The sequence below is a fragment of the Gopherus evgoodei genome, chromosome 1 (assembly GCF_007399415.2).
Source record: "Gopherus evgoodei ecotype Sinaloan lineage chromosome 1, rGopEvg1_v1.p, whole genome shotgun sequence".
Classification (NCBI taxonomy): domain Eukaryota; kingdom Metazoa; phylum Chordata; order Testudines; family Testudinidae; genus Gopherus; species Gopherus evgoodei.
Genome location: NC_044322.1, coordinates 24,067,699 through 24,091,948, shown reverse-complemented (window position 1 = coordinate 24,091,948; position 24,250 = coordinate 24,067,699). Strand labels below are relative to the sequence as shown.

The 24,250-nt window shown below is 42.8% G+C and overlaps 1 protein-coding gene across 1 annotated transcript in view; it reads right to left on the bottom strand.

The window, feature by feature from the left end:
- AMOTL1 (angiomotin like 1) overlaps positions 1–24,250 on the bottom strand; it is a 108,134-nt gene that overhangs the window by 17,138 nt on the left and 66,746 nt on the right. Inside the window, 2 exon segments of the mRNA XM_030559832.1 lie at positions 2,628–2,777; positions 11,854–11,999. Of these exon segments, the coding sequence (XP_030415692.1) occupies positions 2,628–2,777; positions 11,854–11,999 (296 nt within the window).

Sequence of the window (24,250 nt, the reverse complement as noted above, 5' to 3'; positions counted from 1 at the left end):
ATGCACATCCATCCAATTCTGTGTTTAACCCATATATAAATAATTTACTGGAGTAGCAGAAGAAATGGTCCTTTGTAATTATGTAAATTATTCTGAATTTGTGTGCATGTATGTCCACACACCAAATCAATGTTACATAGGAAAATGCTATTAAATGCTGTTTGAGTGTTTGATTCTATAGGATCCAATTTGATAGTAACTCGCATCTTCAGTAAAAGTCCATCAGAAAAACTATGGGCGAGATCCTCACCAGGTGTAAATCCCAAAGCTTTATAAATGGTGTTGTTGAATTGTGAAGTGTTTAAGTGTCTGGAATTGCCAAAGTTAAGGCTGGAGAGTGTATGAATTCCTTACTTACACTGGCCCCAGTTCAGGACCTTAACTCTGCTCTGCAGTGACACCGTGCAATAACCATATGATTACAGCTAAGGAATTTTAGTGCTTAGTCCCAAATTAGACTGATTTTTGAAGCACATTTGATTTTTTTTGCTTTCCTTCCCCACCCCACCCCACTCACTGTTTCGCCACCAGGCAGAGCCAAGGTTGTTTGTTTATTTCAAATTTGATGACAATATATATCTCCAGATCAGTGGCACCGCTATGGGCACCCGCAAGGCCCCACAATATGCCAATATTTTTATGGCCGACCTGGAACAATGCTTCCTTGGCTCTCGTCCACTCAAGCCCCTTCTCTACCTATGCTATATTGATGACATCTTCATCATCTGGACCCATGGGAAGGAGACTCTGGAAAAATTCCACCACGATTTCAACAGCTTCCACCCCACCATCAACCTCAGCCTGGACCAATCTACACGGGAGCTCCACTTCCTAGATACCACGGTGCAAATAAGTGATGGTCACATTAACACCACCCTATACCGCCCTATACCGAAAACCTACCGACTGCTATGCCTACCTTCATGCCTCCAGCTTCCATCCCGGGCACATCACACGATACATTGTCTACAGCCAAGCACTGAGGTACAACCGCATCTGCTCTAATCCCTCAGACAGAGACCAACACCTACAAAATCTCCACCAAGCATTCTCAAAACTACAATACCCGCACGAGGAAATAAGGAAACAGATCAACAGAGCCAGACGTGTACCCAGAAGCCTCTTACTGCAAGACAAACCCAAAAAAGAAACCAACAGGACTCCACTGGCCATCACATACAGTCCCCAGCTAAAACCCCTCCAATGCATCATCAGGGATCTACAACCCATCCTGGACAATGATCCCACACTTTCACAGGCCTTGGGTGGCAGGCCAGTCCTCGCCCACAGACAACCTGCCAACCTGAAACATATTCTCACCAGTAACTGCACACCACATCATAGTAACTCTAGCTCAGGAACCAATCCATGCAACAAACCTCGACACCAACTCTGCCCACATATCTACACCAGCGACACCATCACAGGACCTAACCACATCAGCCACACCATCACCGGTTCATTCACCTGCATGTCCACCAATGTAAAATACGCCATCATATGCCAGCAATGCCCCTCTGCTATGTACATCGACCAAACTGGACAGTCTCTACGGAAAAGGATAAATGGACACAAATCAGATATTAGGAACGGCAATATACAAAAACCTGTAGGAGAGCACTTCAACCCCCCTGGCCACACTATAGCAGACCTTAAGGTGGCCGTCTTGCAGCAAAAAAACTTCAGGACCAGACTTCAAACAGAAACTGCTGAGCTTCAGTTCATCTGCAAATTTGACACCATCAGCTCAGGATTAAACAAAGACTGTGAATGGCTTGCCAACTACAAAACCAGTTTCTCCTCCCTTGATTTTCACACCTCAACTGCTAGAACAGGGCCTCATCCTCCCTGATTGAACTAACCTCATTATCTCTAGCTTGCTTGCATATATATACCTGCCCCTGGAAATTTCCACTACATGCATCTGACGAAGCAGGTGTAACATGCGCTTTGCCTAACGCTACTAAGCAAGCTAGCTGTTATATGCTGAATGAGCTGTAGCTTCCAAATGGCTTTCATGGGTAGCCCCACAGAGAGAGCACTGCATTGTTAATCCAAGGTGGAGCTCACAAAAAGGCTTAGTTAACTGTGGCAAACATCAGAGAGAAACTCTTGCAACCACTGCATCAAACCAATGGAAAAAGGCACTTATAGCTCAGTTGGGAGAGGGATAGCTCAGTGGTTTGAGCATTGGCCTATTAAACCCAGGGTTGAGAGCTCAATCCTTGGGAGGGCCATTTAGGGATCCAAGGCAAAAATCTGTCTGGGGATAGGTCCTGCTTTGAGCAGGGGGTTGGACTAGACAACCTCCTGATATTCTATGATATAGTGTGCTTTTTATAGCGAACAAAGAACTGCAGAAACCATCAAGGGTTTGGAAGCACCTCCTAACTCAGCCTCACAAAACTGCACTCTCCCACTCACAGAGGGGGGAAGGAAATTGTTTTCAGTGGTCAAATAAAATACTGTTCTTGTTTCTATTATCAACATGGTGGCAAAGGGTGAGAGGACATCATTCTTCCTGTTCTCATTGCCAAGACACATCCTGGAGGTAGTGCAAGGGGGACAGGGCATGAAATATTCCATCCTTGTTTACTCTTGTGGTCCACAACCAATCAGCCTCTGACCTGCTGCATCCTCAGCGAATCCAGCTCCCGCTCCAGCCGCGTGCGCAATCGCCGTTCCATCTGCTCCCGTTTCTCACATGCTGCCTGGAGCTGGGTCAGAGCCTGCTGCAGCTTCTCCACTTTCTCGACATAGGCCTGCTTCTTACGCAACTGGGGGCAGAGTGCAAGCGGAGGGCACAGTGTCATTAACAGAAGAGCAGAAGCCAAACAAATATGATATAAATGTTTATGTCTATGAATCAGGTTGTGATATGATCTCATAAATCACTGGCGTGCACATGTTGCATGTAAACGTAGCTTTCACTGAAGCTAAAACTTCACAGGGGTGGAAGCTGATTAGAATTTAGCCCATACTTAGCAGTGGGGTGATTAATCACCTGGATTAAGTACCAAGGGAAGTGGCGGATTCTCCATCTATTGATGTTTTCAAAACAAGATCTATGCTTTAGTCCAGGGGTAGGCAACCTATGGCACGAGTGCCGAAGGCGGCACACGAGCTGATTTTCAGCTGCACTACACTGCCCGGGTCCTGGCCACCGGGCTGGGGTGGCTCTGCATTTTAATTTTACTTTAAATGAAGCTTCTTAAAACATTTTTAAAACCTTATTTACTTTACATACAACAATAGTTTAGTTATATATCATAGACTTATAGAAAGAGACCTTCTACAAACATTAAAATGTATTACTGGCATGCGAAACCTTAAATTAGAGTCAGGACTGGCTCTACAGTTTTTGCTGCCCTAAGCAGCGCACCGAATTGCCACCGCAGACAGCAGGGGCAGTCCGTGTGCCTTTAAGGCGGCAGGCGCATTTCCGTGGCAGCAGCAATTCGGCAGCAGCTTCTATGTTTAGCTGAAGCCGCAGCTAAAAATAGAAACTGCTGCGCTGAATTGCCACCACCGCGGAAATGCGCCTGCCGCCCTAAGGGCACACGGACTGCCCCCGCCGTCCGTGGCGGCAATTCAGCGCACTGCTGGGGGCAAAATAACAGGGACTGTCGCCCCCTTGAAGATTACCGCCCCAAGCACCAGCTTGGAATGCTGGTGCCTGGAGCCGGCTCTGATTAGAGTGAATAAATGAAAACTCGGCACACCACATCTGAAAGGTTGCTGACCCCTGCTTTAGTCAGACAAAAGTTATCAGGCTCAATAAGGGGATAACTTGGTGAAATTTAATTGACCTGTGATATACAGGAGTTCAAACTAGATGATCGAATGGTCCCTTTTAGCCTTCAACTCTATGACTCTAGAAATAAATCTTAACCCTGTATATCTGCATGATCCAGTCTCTAATGGTGGGAAAGGCATCTGCAGACCCTTAGTTGAAGGTATACATCTGGATGGTTTCCAGATGTTTTCTTGCCTACCAAGGGATAGGTAATACAGATGTATATGGGTGACTGTTAGTATCACATGCACTGAGTGATTTATAGGCCCACTGTTACATGAGGATTCTGCAGCCTGGCATTTTACGGCCTGAGATTAATCCTGATTTGCTCAAGTACATTCCCTAATAGGAGTTTGTGGGAGTGGACCGCAGATTTTTTTTGTGGCCTTTTAGGCATGCAAGTAGATGCAGACATTAGGTGTATCGTTATCTAAGCCATTATTCATGCTGCCTCCCACTGTGCTACAGAAGTGGTAATTGCAGGACAACAAGGTAAAATGATATTAATCCATGGCAGGGATTAACATACCTCAGAACCGTTGGGGAAGAGTTCAGATACGCCACAGACAGCCCAAGGCACATGTTACTGAGAAGCGCATCAAAGCCTTTTGTGAAAACTGATCCTCGGGAAGCAACTAGACAAAAAATGGGCCTGATCCTGAGGTGTAGAGACGTCAATTGGAGTTGCAATTGCTCAGCGCCTCTCAGGATCAGTCCCAGTGTAATCCAAAATCAAATTGTTTCTATCAAGAGTGACTAAGATACAATCCTCTTTCCCCTGGAGCTAGGATGCTAACCCTAAACTTGCATGCATATCAGTTTGACTGCTGCAGTCAAGACTTCACCTTGCAGCTGAAATGCCTCTCTCTGGTGAGATACTGTGTTCTTGTTCTTCCATCCCAACAACATAAACATTTAATCCCCTTCAAAACATACCTGCTTTGTTGTACAGAAAAAATCAATTCGCATAAAGCAAGGTTGCAAATCCAAACCAATTAAAAACATTCCTAGCCTGACTGAAAAGTTCACTCGGTCCAGGAGTTGAATTAGATAGTTGGCATTTTGTTAAATATGGACTTTACAGAGATCAGTGTGATTATTGCCAGTTGATAGATATGAAACTGAGGTAGAGAGGTTAATATGACTTTAGTTACAGTATGAGGTTAATATGACTATCCAAAGTCACAGCTAATTCCTAGCATATGCAGCATTCCTGGCTTCTAGTCTAGATATACAGGCACTCCCACTCTTCCTCATTTATTTGTGCTTAAGTGGCTTTGGTTCTTTGCACAGTTTACAGTCCAAATAGGAGGTTGAAAGACTAATGTTCAACACAGTTATTGTTAGAGAAGTACTCTATAAAGAGACATGTTTGTACACTTGTAAATAGGAAACAGTAGTTTTCCAGTTTCACAAATATTTTCAAGAGTTCAATATTTTTGCCCCTCTCAAATCAGGACAAAAAGTCAAAATCTTAAATTTCTGCAAACTGGAAAACCAATTTGTTTTCCGTTTCAGGTCAACAGAATTGTTTCAGTATGATAATTTCAACATATTTCATTTTGATTTTGACCTTCTTTTCACATGTAGATGTGGATCTCTGCGGATATCTGCACATTTGCAGGGCTCTACAAGTCACCTCTTAACATTCTCTTGAATAAACTTAACAGATTGAGCTCTTTAGTCTCTCACTGTAGGGTACATTTTCTAGACCTCAAATAATTTTCTGAACCTTTTCCAATTTTTCAACATCTTTTGTGAAGTGCAGTCACTAGACTGGACACTATTCCAGTAATGTTCTCACTACTGCCATATACAGAGGTAATCTTATCTTCATATTTTAAAATACAATCTTTCTATTAACAGGCATTCCATATAATGTAGATTTACACAGTAGGTTTTTTACATTTTTTAAATGTTTCATTAATAGTTTTGAGTTATGCTTGCCCCGGTTTACAACAAAAAGCTTTTTAACTTAACTATGATGGTTTGGCAATACAAGAAATCCATTGAGATCTACAAAGATCTGCAGGTGGTAAAACCTTAATAAAAGTGTAGATTTTCCCTAAAGTATTTTTTATTTCATTCCATATATTCCAAATTTCTTAAACAAGGAGTTTTTAATGTATGTGGTCCAAAACTTCAGAAATGGTTATCTTAACATGTCTCCTGTCAGGCAACCAAAAAGAGAGACACACAAAATCAGTGTGCTCTTTTGAAAGTGTCATTTAATTTTGTGACTAGAAACAAACAAAAGGTGGGAGAATGGAAGTATTTAATAGCTCATCGTACAAATGGATGGTAGAGCAACAGAAAGGCTCAGTGATTTGCCCACAGGAAGCCTACTGCCTTCATTGACCATCCCTTCTCCATTTGTTTTGCCATCCAGACTGTTCCTTTATTTGTTCATTTTGTAACTAAGACATCAATGGCAAAACTCCCACTGATTTCAAGGGGAACAGTACTGAGAATATAATTTACATATTCCATGTTACTTTAATATTGTGAGTTCAAAAATAGATGGCTTAGTATTCTAAAATAAAGTAATAATAATACTTGGCAGTTGCACATAACACTTTACATCGTTAAGAGTATGTACAATGCTGATTAATGTAATCTTAGGTTTGAAATACCTAGATTATTTGGAACATCGCTTCAAACTGAATTGCATGCACTTTGCTGCTTCTGAATCTTACAGATGAGACTTCAGAAAGTACTTAGAAGGCCCTTATCACAGCAGTATCTGAGCATGTCACAATCTGCAGTGTATTCACCCTCACAACACACCTACAAGATCTTTATCAAGTATTCTTAGAACTATAATACTCAGCTGGGGAAGTGAGGAAACAGATTGACAGAGCGAGACGGGTACCCAGAAGTCACCTACTACAGGACAGGCCAAACAAGGAAAACAGAACACCATTGGCCATCACATACAGCCCCCAGCTAAAACCTCTCCAGCATATCATCAACAATCTACAACATATCCTGAAAAATGATCTCTCACTCTCACAGACCTTGGGAGGCAGGCCAGTCCTCACTTACAGACAGCCCCCCAACCTAAAGCAAATACTCACCAGCAACTATACATCACACCACAGAAACACCAACCCAGGAACCAATCCCTGTAACAAACCCCGTTGCCTTCTCTGTCCCCATATCTACTCTAGTGACACCACCAGAGGACCCAACCACATCAGTCACACCATCAGGTCCTGGTTCTCTTGAGAGACTTCAATCACCCTGGTATCTGCTGGGAGAGCAATATAGTGGTGCAAAGACAATCCAGGAAGTTTTTGGAAAGTGTAGGGGACAATTTCCTGGTGCAAGTGCTGGAGGAATCAACTAGGGGCAGAGCTCTTCTTGACCTGCTGCTCACAAACTGGGAAGAATTAGTAGGGGAAGCAAAAGTGGAAGGGAACCTGGGAGGCAGTGACACAGTGGCAGGATCCTGACATAGGGAAGAAAGGAGAGCAGCAGAATACAGACCCTGGACTTCAGAAAAGCAGACTTTGACTCCCTCAGGGAACTGATGGGCAGGATCCCCTGGGAGAATAACATGATGGGGAAAGGAGTCCAGGAGAGCTGGCTGTATATTAAAGAATCCTTATTGAGGTTGTAGGAACAAACCATCCCGATGTGTAGAAAGAATAGTAAATATGGCATGCGACCAGCTTGGCTTAATAGGAAAATCTTTGCTGATCTTAAGTACAAAAAAGAAGCTTACAAGAAGTGGAAGATTGGACAAATGACCAGCGAAGAGTATAAAAATATTGCTCAGGTATGCAGGAGTGAAATCAGGAAGGCCAAATCACACTTGGAGTTGCAGCTAGCAAGAGATGTTAAGAGTAACAAGAAGAGTTTCTTCAGCTATGTTAGCAACAAGAAGAAAGTCAAGGAATGTGTGGGCCCCTTACTGAATGAAGGAGGCAACCTAGCGACAGAGGATGTGGAAAAAGCTTATGTACTCAATGCTTTTTTTGCCTCTGTCTTCATGAACAAGGGCAGCTCCCAGACTGCTGCACTGGGCAGCACAGCATGGGGAGGAGGTGATCAGCCCTCTGTGGAGAAAGAAGTAGTTTGGGACTATTTAGAAAAGTTGAACGAGAACAAGTCCATGGGGCCGGATGCGCTGCATCCAAGGGTGCTAAAGGAGTTGGCAGATGTGATTGCAGAGCCATTGGCCATTATCTTTGAAAACTCATGGCGATTGGGGAAGGTCCCAGATGACTGGAAAAAGGCTAATGTAGTGCCCATCTTTAAAAAAGTGAAGGAGGAGGATCTGGGGAATTACAGGCCAGTCAGCCTCACCTCAGTCCCTGGAAAAATCATGGAGCACTGCTCTAGAAATCAATTCTGAAGCACTTAGAGGAGAGGAAAGTGATCAGGAACAGTCAGCATGGATTCACCAAGGGCAAGTCATGCTTGACTAACCTAATTGCCTTCTAAGACGAGTTAACTGGCTCTGTGCATGAGGGGAAAGCAGTGGATTTGTTATTCCTTGACTTTAGCAAAGCTTTTGATACGGTCTCCCATGGTATTCTTGCTTGCAAGTTCAAGAAGTATGGGCTGGATGAATGGACTATAAGGTGGATAGAAAGCTGGCTAGATGATCAGGCTCAACAGGTAGTGATCAATGGCTCCATGTCTAGTTGGCAGCCGGTATCAAGCAGAGTGCTCCAAGGGTCGGTCCTGGGGTCGGTTTTGTTCAATATCTTCATTAATGATCTGCAGGATGGCATGGACTGCACCCTCAGCAAGTTTGCAGATGATACTAAACTGGGAGGAGTAGTAGATATGCTGGAGGGTAGGGATAGGATACAGAGAGACCTAGACAAATTAGAGGATTGGGCCAAAAGAAATCTGATGAGGTTCAACAAGGACAAGTGCAGAGTCCTGCACTTAGGATGGAAGAATCCCATGCACTGTTACAGACTAGGGGCTGAATGGCTAGGCAGCAGTTCTGAAGAAAAGGACCTAGGAGTTACAGTGGATGAAAAGCTGGATATGAGTCGACAGTGTGCCCTTGTCGTCAAGAATGCTAATGGCATTTTGGGCTGTATAAGTAGGGACATTGCCAGCAGATCGAGGGATGTGATCATTCCCCTTTATTCGACATTGGTGAGGCCTCATCTGGAATACTGTGTCTAGTTTTGGGCCCCATGCTATAAGAAAGATGTGGAAAAATTGGAAAGAGTCCAGCGGAGGGCAACAAAAATGATTAGGGGGCTGGAGCACATGACTTATGAGAAGAGGCTGAGGGAACTGGGATTGTTTAGACTGCAGAAGAGAAGAATGAAGTGCCATTTGATAGCTGCTTTTAACTACCTGAAAGGGGGTTCCAAAGAGTTCTCACTGGTAGCAGATGACAGAACAAGGAGTAATGGTCTCAAGTTGCAGTGGGGGAGGTTTAGGTTGGATATTAGGAAAAACTTTTTCACTAGGAGGGTGGTGAAGCACTGGAATAAGTTACCTAGGAAGGTGGTGGAATCTCCTTCCTTAGCGGTTTTTAAGGTCAGGCTTGACAAAGCCCTGGCTGGGATGATTTAGTTGGGAATTGGTCCTGCTTTGAGCAGGGGGTTGGACTAGATGACCTCCTGAGGTCCCTTCCAACCCTAATATTCTATGGTTCTGTGATCAGGGGCTCATTTCCCTGCATATCTACTAATGTGATATATGCCATCATGTGCCAGCAATGCCCCTCTGCCATATACATTGACCAAACTGGACAGTTTCTATGTAAAAGAATAAATGGACACAAATCAGACATCAACATGGTAACATACAAAAGCCAGTCAGAGAACACTTCAATCTCCCTGGACATTAAATGACAGATTTAAAAGTAGCCATCCTGCAACAAAAAAACTTCAAAAACAGACTTCAAAGAGAAACGGCAGTTTGCAAACTTAACATCATTAATTTGGGCTTGAATAGGGACTGGGAGTGGCTGGCTCACTACAAAAGCAATTTTCCCTCTCTTGGTATTGACAGCTCCTCATCAATTATTAGGAGTAGACCAAATCCAACCTGACTGAATTGGCCTTGTCATCACTGGTTCTCCACTTGTAAGGTAACTCCCTTCTCTTCATGTGCCCAGTTTATTTATGCCTGTATCTGTAATTTTCACTCCATGCATCTGAAGAAGTGGTTTTTACTCACGAAAGCTTATGCCCAATAAATGTAAGTCTTTAAGGTGCCACCGGACTCCTTGTTGTTTTTGAGGATCCAGACTAACATGGCTACCCCCTGATACTTTAAAAATATGGGCCAGCCAGACTAAGTGACTTGCCTAAAGTCACACAGGAACTCTGCGGCAGAGCAGTGAATTGTGCCTGGATCTCCCAAGTCCTAGCTAGTGCCCAAACCACTGGACAACACTTCCTCTCACCAAGGTCTGATCTGCTCTGTAAAGACATTCAAAATCCCATAGTCTTTTTATCCTTATTCAGAATTTCCCTCTTTCCACTGTTCTTAGGTAAGACCTGAAAGGCCAATTACGATAATCTAGTCTGACCTCCTGCGTAACACAGGCCATAAAATTTCACCAAGTGATTCCTGCACCAAGCTCAAAAATTCTGACCGAGCTATAGCAGATCTTTTAGAAAGACATCCAGTCTTGATTTAAACACTTCAAATGACAGAGAAGCTAGAACCCCTGTAGGTAAATTGCTCCAATGGTTAAGTACCTTCACTGTTAAAAACGTGCACCTTAATTCTAGTCTGAATTTGTCTAGTTTCATCTTCAGCTACTGGATCCTGTTATGCTTTCGTCTGTCTGCTAGATTAAAGAGCCTTCTGTTATCAGAAATGTTCTCCCTATGTAAGTACATCTACATGATGATCTAAGTATTCTGACACTGTGGCCAAATCGCTTCTTAAACAGTGCTTGGGTAATCTAAATAGATTGATCTTCTTTAGTCTCATTGTAAGGCAGGTTTTCCAGACCTCATATCATTCTTGTAGCTCTTTTCAGAACCCTGCAAACTTTATCAGCAATGTTTTTATGTTCTCATCCAAATCATTGACAAAGATATTGAATAGCACTGGACCAAGAACAGATCAACTAGAAAGATCCTCATTGGATGACTAATCCCCATGTACAATGATTTTTTGTGACCCATCAGTTAATCACTTTTTAATCCATTTAATAAGGGCTACATTGATTTTGTATGCTAATTTTTAATCAAAATGTTGTGCAATACTAAGTCAAATGTCTTACTCAAGTCTGAATACATTATTTTAAACTCAACCAATCTCACAATCTCATCAAATAATATCATGTTTGTTTGACAATCTGTTTTCCATAAAATCATATTGATTTGCATTAATTATGCGACCATTCTTTAATTCTTTACTGATTGCACCCAATCAGTCTTTCCAAGATTTTGCCCATGACTGATGTCAAGCTAACCAGCCTATACTTACCAACGTTAATCGTGTATAAAAGTTGGGACATTAGCTTTTTTCACTCCTTTGGAACTTCACCAGTATTCAAAGATTTGTTAAATACCAGAGCGCCTCAGCAATTTCTTCTATCCTGTATGGAAGTTATCTGGTTCTGTCGTGCTGAGTTCTGTGAACAGATTAACTGGCTGACTGCCACCCTTCATTCCAGAGATGACTGTATTTCTGTGGTGCAGCGTGTGTGTGTTTATATATACAGACACATACTATATGAATGCACTCTGGGATTCTTCGAAAAGAAATGGACTATACCCATATAAGATATTTTCTCATGAATTACACAAGTCCTAAATTAGTAGATAGGGTATCCTAAAGAGAAGGAAGCCTATGTCCTAACATTACGTTAGCCATCAGCTGGTGAAATATGGTCAAGCTTTTGGTTATACAGAAAGCATCTGTGATTGTCCTGCCATATCCTGCCTGGCTCAGTGTTTTATAATTGTTTTCTGTTTGGAAGGGTCTGGGGAAGAGGGGGGCTGCCACCCTTGTGCTGGAAAGGGTTAAGGAGTTGGACTGAATTACAGCTGTAAAACGAATACTAAATACAAGCAATCATTTGCAGCAAAGCAGAGGGAATGATGCCCTCATCTCACCTCCTCTTCCAGTTTGATGACCTTGGCTTGAGCATTGTTCAGTGCCTGGTCCAGGATTTCGATGTGTCTCCGCTGATCCTCACTGGCAGAGCGCACGGCTGCCAATTCCATTTCCAGCCTCTCCCTCTCCTTCAAGTGCTCTTTGTCTGTAAGAGAGACAAGAACAAGAGCAGCTCTATCAGAACGGCGCATAGACTCTGGGCTCGGTGCCAGAGGTAAGTTGGCACCATGTTAAAAAACCAAAAACTATGCAAAGCAACAGAGGGTTGGGCTACTCCAGAACAGTGCCTGAGATTCAACTGTGCAGTGGTGTGACGGGCAGATCTCTCATGTGCCAGAACTCACAAGCCCACAGCCTGGCTTTACGTTACTGTTGATGTTAGAGGTAAATGACTGATCAGGTCCCTTTGAAATCATTGAATGGAAGATGCTACATACAGAAAGTGCAAAGGTGTCAGAGAGTAAATGCAAATGATACTGTATTCAGTCCATGGCAAAACAAATGAGGGCATCTGACAATCCCTAAATGTATCTGTTTTGATGGCTGCTGTATATAGACTCCAGCCTGCCATTAGTGTGCCACAGCGTTTCACAAAATGAAAGGACAAAGGTGACCAAATTAAACAGGGGCGAGGCTTCCTTTTTTCGAAAACTAGCCAAAAGAACAGAATCACTTCTCACTACATTGCCAGCACAAAAATGCTTCTCTGCCTCTCCCAAGGGATAATAAGCAAAGACCTTTTACTTTCTAGGAAATAATCCAAACCTGCCCAAACACAAAGTCAGGATGCACCAGCAGAAAGGATCTCAGTGTTTCATTAGCCGGACAGGGGAGCTGATCAAAGTGCCTCACTGATCTGAGCTCAGAATCCTCACCTTCTAATGAACCCTACGGAACCTGTGATTTTGTTATTTAAAGGGAAAGGAAGGTAACCTCCAGTAACTGGCATTCTCTTGACCTATAGCCCCTGCATAGCCGTAGGACCCACAATAGGGATTTGTAGAAGCAGTTCCAGGAAAGAGAATTTAATCTTTAGTCTCACTTGGGCTCTAGTTGATCCTCTAGTCCAGCATGACCTCTGTGCCCTTCAGCCCTGCTGTGACTGCCAGTGAACTGGCTCTTCTCCTACTATGTGACTGTTCAGATGCCAGTAGTGAGTGATCCCTTCCTTCACAACAAACGTATCAGAAACCACCCAGCAGGCAGCCCTGATGGCAGAGCAAACAAAGCAGTGTCAGACCTCTGGCATGGGTGTGACCCTCTCTATTGCCAGATCTAATTTCACCATTAGAGCTAGCCGACATTTTCTGCAAAATTTCATCCCCCTCCTTTTTTTTTTTTACAAAATTTAAAATTTTCAAAATTAAAAATGACTTTAAAAAAAATCAAATTTCACAACCAGCTGTGCCCATGATTTTTCCTTTAACAAGATGGTAACAAGATCTAAGCAACAATTCATAGGCCTACGTAGCATCTTTGTTGGCTAGCTGCCTATTGAGAGTATAATGTCAATTAATTACATCCCAGACTCACCTAAGAAACCCTTCCTGTGAATGTAAGTGGAGCTACCCACGCATAAAGTTGGCTACTGGATTGTCTCTTACCTGAGGGGGGGCAGTTAATTTTTAAAGCTGTGTGGAAAACAGAAGTTCTGTTCCACAAAGAATTTCAAAATCTGGCTTCATTCTGAATCTGAATGAAAATCAATAATTTTGAAATTCTCTGCCAAGGAAAATATGCAAAAAGTTAATTTCAGATCAATTGAAGCATTTTGTTCAGCTTGATTTTGACTCTTTTTCTTTTGTATTATAACATGATATCACACAACGCAAAATTAAAAAACTCAAACAGGCATGTTTAAAAAAATTCAAAATGTTTGTTCTGAAAATATCAAAACAGTCTGGTAATTACAGTTAATCATTAGACTATCAGACAACACTTGACAGGGCTCTCGGGCTTCAAGTGCCAAAATCTTTTAATATACAGTAGGGCTGTTGATTAATCGCAGTTAACTCATGCAATTAACTCAAAAAAATTAACTGCAGTTAAAAAAATTAATCGTGATTAATTGCACCATTAAAAAATTGGAATATCAATTGAAATTTACTCAATATTTTTGGATTTTTTTCTACATTTTTAAATATACTGATTTCTATTACAAGACAGAATACAAAGTGTACAGTGCTTATTTGATGTTATTTTTTATTACAAATATTTGCACTTTAAAAATGATAAAAGAAATAGTACTTTTCAATTCACTTCATACAAGTACTGTACTGCAATCTCTATCGTGAAAGTGTAACTTATAAATGTAGATTTTTTGTTACATAACTGAACTCAAAAACAAAACAATGTAAAACTTTAGAGCCTACAAGTCCACTCAATTCTACTTGTTCAGCCAATTGCTAAGACATACAAGTTTGTTTACATTTACGAGAGATAATGTTGCCTGCTTCTTATTTACAATGTCACCTGAAAGTAAGAACAAGACATTTGCATGGCACTTCTGTAGCCGATGTTGCAAGGTATTTATGTGCCAGATATGCTAAACATTCTGGAGGAAATACTTCCATGCTGATGACGTTTGTTAAAAAAATAGTGCGTTAATTGAATTTGTCACTGAACTCCTTAGGGGAGAATTGTATGTCCCCTGCTCTGTTTTACCCGCATTCTGCCATATATTTCATGTTATAGCAGTCTCAGCTGATGACCCAGCACATGCTATTTGAGTTACGAACACCGTCACTGCAGATTTGACAAAACGTAAAGAAGGTACCAATGTGAGATTTCTAAAAATAACTACAGCACTCGACCCAACATATTGTGTTCACCTATGCGTCTGATAATTCTGTTCTTTAGTATAATTTCAACCAATTTACCTGGTAGTAACATCTGACTTACTGGCCTGTAATTGTCAGGATCACTTCTAGAGGCTCCTTTAAAAATTAGCATCATATTAGCTATCCTCCAGTCATCTGGTACAGAGGTTGATTAAAGTGATAGATTACATACCAATTAATAGTTCTGCAGTTTCATATCTGAGTTCTTTCAGAACTCCTGGGTGAATCTAATCCTGGTGATTTATTACTGCTTAATTTATCAACTTGTTTCTAAACCTCCTCTACTGACACCTCAATCTCAGACAATTCCTCAGATTTACCACCTAAAAAGAATGGCTGAAGTATGGGAATCGATGCAAAGAATTCATTTAGCTTCTTCGCAACTGCCTTGTCTTCCTTGAGTGCTACTTTAGCACCTTAATCGTCCATTGGCCCCACTGATTGTTTCGCAGGCTTCCTGCTTCTAATGTACTTTAAATTTTTTTGCTGTTAGTTTTTGTGTCTTTTGCTAGCTGCTCTTCAAATTCTTTTTTGGCCTGCCTAAATATACTTTTACACTTGACTTACCAATGTTTATGCTCCTTCCTATTTTCAGATTTGACTTCCAATTTTTAAAGGATGCCTTTTTGCCTCTAACTGCCTCTTTTATTCTGCTATTTAGCCATGGTAGCAATTTTTTGGTCATCTTACTGGTTTTTTATTAAGGTTTTTTATTAGGGGTATACATATAGTTTGAGCCTCTACTATGGTGTTTTTTAAAGGTTTCCATGAAGGTTGGAGGTATTTCAATTTTGTGACTGTTCCTTCTAATATCCATTTAACTTACTTCCTCATTGTTGCATAGATTCCCTTTTTGAAGTTAAATGCTACTGGGGTGTTCTTCTTTGGTATTTTTCTCTCTACAAGGATGATAAATTGAATTACATTATGGTAGCTATTACAAAACAATTCAGCTATATTCACTTCTAAAAGCAGATCCTGTGCTCCACTTAGACCTAATCAAGAATCGCCTCTCCCCTTGTGGGTTCTAGGACTAGCTGCTCCAAGAAGTAGTCATTAAAAGTGACTAGAATTTTTATCTCTGCATTTCATCCTGAGGTGACATGTAGCTAGTCACTATGGGGAGTAACTAGCTCTCATTATTACTGGGTTTTCTGTTTTTGTAGCCTCTCTGATCTCCCTGATCATTTCCTAATCCCCCTCACCATCCTGATCGGGTGGGCGGTAGTATATTTCTACTTCTACACTCTTTTTGTTCAAGCATGGAATTTCTATCTGTAGAGATTCTGTGATGCAGTTTGATTCATTTAAGATTTTTACTGCATTTGATTCTATGTTTTCTTTCAGATATAGTGCCTCTTCCTCCCAAGCTCAATCTATGTTGTCATTTCTATATATTTTCTACCCTGGTATTACTATCTCCCATTGATTATCATTGTTCCACCAAATTTCTGTGAAGCCAAAATATGAATGCTATTTAGGCCCCCTGGCATTAAACTGTCATGTGCTAGGAGCTAATTGGATCAACTCTGGCTTTAAAAGCAATATAGTACATTGGCAACACATACAAAAACAAGTCTTGGACCTGCTCTACCATCTTGCACTTGAAGAACTCAAAACATTTTACCCACATTAATTCATTAAGCCGTACTTCATCCCATCAGGCAGGGAAGGGATATGCAATATACAAGAGTGATCATCCATTACTAGGCTGGAAAGCACAAGTTATTTAACAGCTCACAAGGATGTTTCACAGCAGATTAGGCCGTCATTTAACTTTTGCTTGAAAAATGGTGGCTGCACCTTCTATATTTATAAGCACTTTCTTTATTTGGTTAGTTCTGGGTAAAAAAGGACTACTTTTAGTTCTTGTCAAGTGCACCTGAAATATCAAAATTATGCTTTAATGAGCTACAACACATGCATCTTCCATAAAAGAAATTGCTTCTGCACCTGCATGTTTACTATGCACTTAATAAACTAATTAATATTTGTTATTCCAATTCAAGGGTCGGCAAACTTTTGGCCTGAGGGCCACATCCGGGTATGGAAATTGTATGGCGGGCCATGAATGCTCATGAAATTGGGGTTGGAATGTGGGAGGGGTTGAGGGCTCTGGCTGGGGATGCGGGCTCTGGGATGGGGCCAGAAATTAGGAGTTCAGGGTGCAGGAGGGTGCTCTGGCCTGGGGCATGGGTGCGGGCTCCAGCTGGGGGTGCGGGCTCTAGGGTGGGTCTGGGGATGAGAGGCTTGGGGTGCAGGAGGGTGTTCCAGGCTGGGCCGAGGGGTTCAGAGGCCAGGATGGGATCAGGGCTGAGATATGGAGTATGTGAGTGAGGGCTATGGTTGGGGGTGTGGGCTCTGGGGTGGTGCTGGAGATGACGGGTTTGGGGTTCAGGAAGGAGCTCTGGGCTTGGACCGAGGGGTTCGGAGGGCAGGAGGGGGATCAGGGCTGGGGAAGGGGATGGTGGTGCAAGGGGGTGACTCAGGGGTGTAGGCTTACCTCAAGCAGTTCCCTGAAGCAGCAGCATGTCCCTCCTCTGGCTCCTGCGCAGGCAGACGGCTCTGCTGCCTGCTGTCCCATCCGCAGGCACCACCCCTGCAGCTCCTATTGGCTGCAGTTTCTGGCCAAAGGGAGCTGTGGGAGTGGCACTTGGGGAGGGAGAAACTTGTGGAGCGGAGTTCTCTGCTGCCCCTACACATAGGAGCCGGAGAGGGAACATGCCGCTGTTTCCGGGAGCCAAACAGAGCAGCCCCCGACCCTGCTCCCCAGCGCTCAAGACTCAGATCCCACTCCCCAGTGAGAGCTTGAAGGCCAGACTAAAATGGCTGGCAGGCCGGATGCGGCTCACAGGCCATAGTTTGCCCACCCCTGTGGTAATTTGCCAATATGCTCAGACTGTTAAGGGATGCTTCCCAAATGGCTTCTCTTTTATTGTTATAGTTGGAATTATAAAGAGTTCCATCCCCTTCCTGTGACAGTCAACCTTCAACGTGCTGAGAATGAGTAGAGCTATTCGGTGTGTTTGGACAGATCAAATGGGGAATACAGTGGGGAGGGTGGGTTAAGGTTCTCTCCAAACACACGTCTTGGGTTATATATATTTGTAAATATGGTAACGGGATGCAGTCCTGTATGGGGATATATGATTTAGGATATATTCAGGGTGAATGCACTGTCATTATTCTATGGAAAGGAGGCAGCCCCTCCTCTGGGAAAGTGGGAGGAGGTGGCCCCTCCCCTCCGGGGGAGGTGAAGTGACAGTGGGTGAAGAAGAGGAGAAACAGCGCACCTGGGAGTAAGCAGAGAGAAAGAGGGCAAGGGGAGAAGGCAGACAGATGGATGGCAGGAAGCTGAGACTGAGAGAAACTGAGAACAAGTGGAGAGCCTGAGATTGGGTAGGACAGAGATGGTCCTATCAGGTTAAAGATGGCTGGTCAAGTCAGTCTGTGTTTAATGGCATGTTCCTGAGTATCCGTTCCTGTTTGTTCCTGATCATCAGATCTGGTCATCTGGTCTGATTCATGCTGTCTCAGGAACCCAGAACAGGAGAACCAAAAGTCCTTGAAATCCAGTGGGTCTGATCTAATGTGCACCTCTGCAAGTAAGCACCACTGGAGACAAGTCCAGCTCTTCAGGAAATCCTGAGAGGCACTTGAGCAAAGACTGACTTGGGCGTCAGACAGAACCCAGTGAGAAATCTTGGGAAAGGAGAACCTTGAACTAAAAATAATATAATAAAATTATTATTAATCATAAATAACATATAAACTAATAGCTCGTGCAGACAGAGATAGACACAAATATTTTTTTTATTTAGAGGGTTATATATCACTAAATGCACTTAATAGTAAGTACAGTATGTGTGTAAATCATTATTATTTTTATTATATATATTATTCATATATTCAGTGCTTTGAAGGTAGGTGGAATCCAGTTTGTTCCAGTTTAAATAAAATCCCTGATATGTTATCTTTTTTATTTTGACAACCAGTTGTATTATCTTGTCTAGTATTACACAATCTTTTATCACGGTGCAACACCCTTCCCCTAAAGCTCTCACATGCCAATAGTATCGTACCACCACTGTGACGGACCATTATTAAATTTTGGTCAGTGGTTTTGGGGCAGGGTGACCCTCAATAAATTTCAGATTATAAACACAATAACTCTACTCGGAGAGGTCAGGTTACAGATACATCTTTTTCTTACGTGTTTGTACAGTCCCTGGCACCATGGAGTCCTGGCCCAGGACTGGGACTGCTAGGTGCTACCACAACACAAATAATAAAATAACTCCACCAGAAACAGACTGTTGTTGACTGTGCTCTGGAACAGAAACATTATACAGAAAGAAGCATTTTCTCGGTGCCACCCTAACCCCAAAGGCAAGAAAAAAAGTGGACTTGTTTTCAATGTTAATTTTTAAGACCTTAGGGAGAAGCTCTGCCCTTGATTTGCACCCAGGTCATAAATCACGGGAAAGTTTGCACCCATATTTTTACCCAGATCGCACATTTAACAAATGTTACTGATCTGGACGAACTGGGAGCAAAAATGGGTCACACTCTTTATTACGGTTTTATTTATAAAAAGTTGTTAAATGATTAATCAACATTTTAACAAATGATTAATCAATTGTTATAAAGTTCAATAGGTTGCTTACAATATGTTGCTTATTTATAACACCTACTGATGTGCTTATAACCATTAATATATACTACTCATGTCTAGAATATGCTTGTAAGAGCTACTGATCATTTATTAGGTTTATCTGAATATTAATGAAACGAATAATCTGGAGATTCCATCAGTGCATCCAGAACTGTTGTCCTCTCTTCGAAACAAGCAGACCCAAAGTCTTGCAAAATGAAGCCTTTAAAACAAATATTTTTGATTCCTCTAGAATTACCATCATTACCATTACCATCATCAATCAATTACCAATCATCAAAATTGACTGGTAGAAGAGAGGGCAGAATTTGGCTCCAAGAGTTTTGCTAAAAATATTAATCTCCCTCATTCTGAATCAGAATTTCTCCATGTTGTTTTCACAATTATCTGTTTTTTAACTAATGTGGTGTTTAGTTCTGGTTTATTGCTCTTTACTTATAGCTATTATTTTCAAAGACACCACAGAGGGACCTTGCCTTTCTTGAGTGAGACCTACAGTAGTTATTTAGCTTTTCATCAGTCTTACAGCCCTGACACAGCAAGCTTTCTGATGAGTTTTGTCATAAGCCATTTACAAACACAGGAATCCATTGCTGCAGTTGTTGCCAGTCCTATCATGGAGTGACTGATTCACTAGAATGCAAGCTGGGTAACAAGATATGCCTTTTCTGCTCATTCAGCTCCAGCCTTCATCTGGCTGATTCACAGAACCTGACCTTAACAAATTGGTAGGGTCATAGGGACACAGGGGTGAAAAGAGATACAGGCCACTTGGATCCTGAGCCCCTACCAAAAATGCCAGTATTTGAAGATGGCGCAGAAGGTGGCAGGATGGATGCAGAATTGATGAGCACAAGCTTCCAGAAAGATACTGAAATTCAGACATGTTCATTTCACATGCCGCAAAGACCTTTAGCTGTAAGTTTTCAAAGTACCGGGCTGGGCTTGCACTCCACAAATCCTGCTAATTCAATGGAGGTTGCACTGCTGAGACATAGAATGAGGCTTTAAATATTCTATTTCTAACTGAAAGGGGCCAAGTTGCCAGGCCTGAAGACCTGATTACCCATCAAAGACATTCAGTAGGACAAGCTTTCACCTTGCTGTCCAGACTGCATGCCTCACTCTGAACTTGTAGCCACTGATCCCAATAAGATAAGACTAAAGCAGGGTCTCTGGATCCAGAAGTCCAGCAGTCTGAGTGGCCTGATGTGCAAAGTGTCATGGAGGAACAAAGTGTTTATTTCTGCCTTCACTGACACAGATGTGACTCCCCATGGGAGGGCAAGTGAGGACGAAACTGGGTACCAAGAGTTTATCTAGGGTGGCTGAGAGGGTAATATCAGGGACCCCACTAGGGCAGAGCAAGAGCAGGAGTCTATGCAGCAAAAGGGTGATTCTTTGAGGTGGGGCAGCAAAGTTTTGGTGAGTCTGGCCCTATTTTCTGTTAATCCGCCCCTGTTTCTATGGCTCACTTCTATTAACATTCATCCCTTCACCTCACAGCTGGGAAGGGCTGAGTGAAATTCCCACACTTGCACGTGAACTGGTCAAACCCAGGACCTGAGGGCCTCTGCCTCTGGGATCTATGACCCTCTCTGGGGTAGTCTTGTTGCCTCGAGGGAGGAAGGATTGCCCAAGGGAGTGTTGCAAGTTGATGCTGCCACTGACTGTCAAAATGACGTTTCCATGCTGCCTGAGTATATACCCCAAGAGAGCATAGCATGGTCCTTGAGTCTTTAAACAAGAGCAAGGTTTCAGCTGTCTTTTCCAGAAAAAGTACACAACTTTTATAAGGCACGTCCTCAATAGTCTGCAGCACATCAGAAGCAATGCCTGAATTTTTCAGCCAAGACACCTTCTCCTCATTACCGCTGAGGCCATAACTCTGGCTGATGTACCTGCCACGTACAAAGCTGATGACAAGGAGATCTTGGCCAACAAATAGAAATCATCTCCCAATGTTCAAAATTCCTCCCTGGAGGTTTCAGGGAACTGGTGTACAAATTTAGACACAGTTGTCCAATTAATAAAATTGTACTTGGATAGCAATGCTGGTTCGCAGTACACATTTGCAGGGAAGAGGAGGTATAGATTTTTTTTACCAATTAAGTCCATCCTCTTGGATTCCCTGTCCTTGGGCGCAGACTTACACCTGCCCTGCCAAGCACCATCATTCACCACAGTCACAACCAGGGAATTAGACAACAGAAGCCCTCAAAACCCTGCATAGGTACAAAATAGTGTTTCTCTGAATGCTTCGCTGCAAGTGGCACTGAACTCCAAAGGATGTTTTCAGGCTCCAGAAGTTCATTGTTAATAGGGAGGGCTACCCTCCCCAGGGAAGACAGCTGAAGAATATCCAGTAGTTTGTGAGTATTATCCTGCAGGTATGCTGCCTGGATGTCCAAAGTAGCAGCCACACATTGCAGAAGGTCCTGGTCGGCCTTCAAGTGCTCAGGCGCTGAGGGAGAAGAGGAGCCTGGTACCCTCAAATCATCAAGGGATAATGATGAAGCTGCAGTTCCATTAGGGATGGGTCCTGCCCTGATCTGTCAGATCAGGACAGGACAACTCTGAGAAGAGAAGCTCAACCGATGTCTGAACTCGCAGTGGAACACCACCACCACCACCGACCTATCCCATGATATTGCTCTGGAACAGTGTGAGGAATGTGACTTCTGAGACTGAGGACCATCCCATAGATTCCAAGGAGGTCATTGGGAATACAGGTAGGGCACTGGTAGCCAGGAGACGCTGGGCGAGGGGCCCCTGTCTCTGTACCAGTGCTCTTCAGAGAACTGTTCTCAGCATCGGTTGGGTCAGGGAGAATGGGAGAAAGAACTCAACCTGAATCCTCAGGAGCCCTGGGTCTCTGGGGACAGTGATAAAGCTAGCCTTGATGATGCAAGGAGCTGGTCTGATTCCCCTGCTACCTAGTAGGAAAGAGGTACCAGTACTGCTGATGGAATTGGCACAGTCGACACCAAATACATTACAGTTACATCCGGTGGTGAGAGCGGTGTCGGTACTGATGTCAGCAGCAGTGCTGATGCAGCACATGGTGCTGAGATGGAAGATAGGATCTGCTGTCAAGACGACATCGGTGCTAAGGAGTGCACCAGAGAGAGGGGGTTCTCAGTGCCAGGCCCAGCACCAGCCTCAACTCTGCAGTCTGTGGCAGGTGGAAATCAGGCTGTGTTGTCCATGGATCCCAAGATTCTGAAACAAGCACAGACAGTGCCAACAAGGTCATGGATGTCATAACCCCAGCAAAGTCCTGGATGAGTGGGAAGCCCAGAACTGATAGGCAGAGTAGATTACTGCTGCCTAGTATACTGTCAATGTGTAAACACCCGGTGCTGGCATCATTATTGTTGGTACCAGACTCCACGGATGCTCCAGAGCTGGAACCAGAGTCACGGTAGGGTTGCCAGCCCTCCAGGATTGTCCAGGAGCCTCCAGGGATTAAAGATTAATCTTTAATTAAAGATTATGACATCTGCTGAAACCTCCATGAATATACCCAACCAAAGTTCGCAATCCTAGTCACCAGTATGGGCTCCCCCATACTTCTACACGGTACTGGGTAGCAGTGTGAAGGGCCTGCTCCATCCCGCGTGCCGGCAGTTGCACGGCGCCAGGCCATACTCCTCTTAGACAAAGAAGAAGAGTCTCCACGAGACCTGGAGCGGTCCCAATTGGTCTTATGAGACCTTTTCCTCGGCACACTCCAGGAGGCTGAACAGCTTATTCATCTCTTGGGAGAGACGCCAGCCCTGCAACACAGAGCAGCGTCACTCACTGAAAACCACACAGAGCTCTGACTTCAGCCACAGGCAGTGAGAAGAAACTGTACCTCATATAGCCAGGGGAAGGGCTACAACCACGAGCAGTGTGTACTGCCCTCCTAGGGGTACTATGAGGCAAAATTCTCAGGTTCCAGTGCACTGGGAGCACACACACATAAGTGGAATATACGGCTGCATCTACTTGAAGAACGCTACTTCTGAAACCTCTAGAACTATTTCGTATTTATTAAGCACTGTACAAGAAAGAAAAAATCAACACATTATAGACAGGTGGGCACGGAATGAGGCTCCTGCCTTATAGACTGCACACACTGTGCAATGCAGAGCGTTCTAGTGTTGCCAGCAAATAGCAGCACATGGAAGAATTTCTTTCTTGTCCTATTTCTCTTTTTTTTTTAATATAGGAAATTTCATATTAAAAAAACAATGTTAGAGGAAAACGACAGTTGCAAAGTGAATCATCCACTGACTAAATTAAGGCTGTCTGTGCAACTTGAACTCTGCCCTCCTGCGTACATTATCATGCAGTCAATGCTATACAGTCACATGCTATCATCCAAGGAAACCATCAACACACACAAAAAATGAAGACTAAGTTATATACAGGACATTTGCTTCAACTGCATCAAACCTGACAAGGTGCTGTATAACACCAGGGAGGTTTTCAATACCCTGAGTTTTCACTGAAGCTCGTTTGATACAGCTGGTTGGAAATTTTTCATCAAAATGGGGTTTTGACACAAAACTCTGGTTTTGTAGAAATCGAAACATTTCAGAAAACGTGTTGAGTTTGACAACATTTTGTTCAGAAATAAAAGAAAAAATATTTTTATAACATCAAAACATCCCGTTTCAAAATTTTCAGAATGGAATGTTTTCATTTTCCATTTCAATATGACTTTTTAAAAAACAAAATTAGTTGTTTTTAGATTAATTTTAAAAAAATATTTAAAAGGTCAAAATCAGAATGAAATGTTGCGATTTTATTGAAACAAAACATTTTAATTGACTCAAAACTATTTTTTTTCCAGAATTTTGTTTTGTGGGAAATTTCTCATTTGTTTTTGTT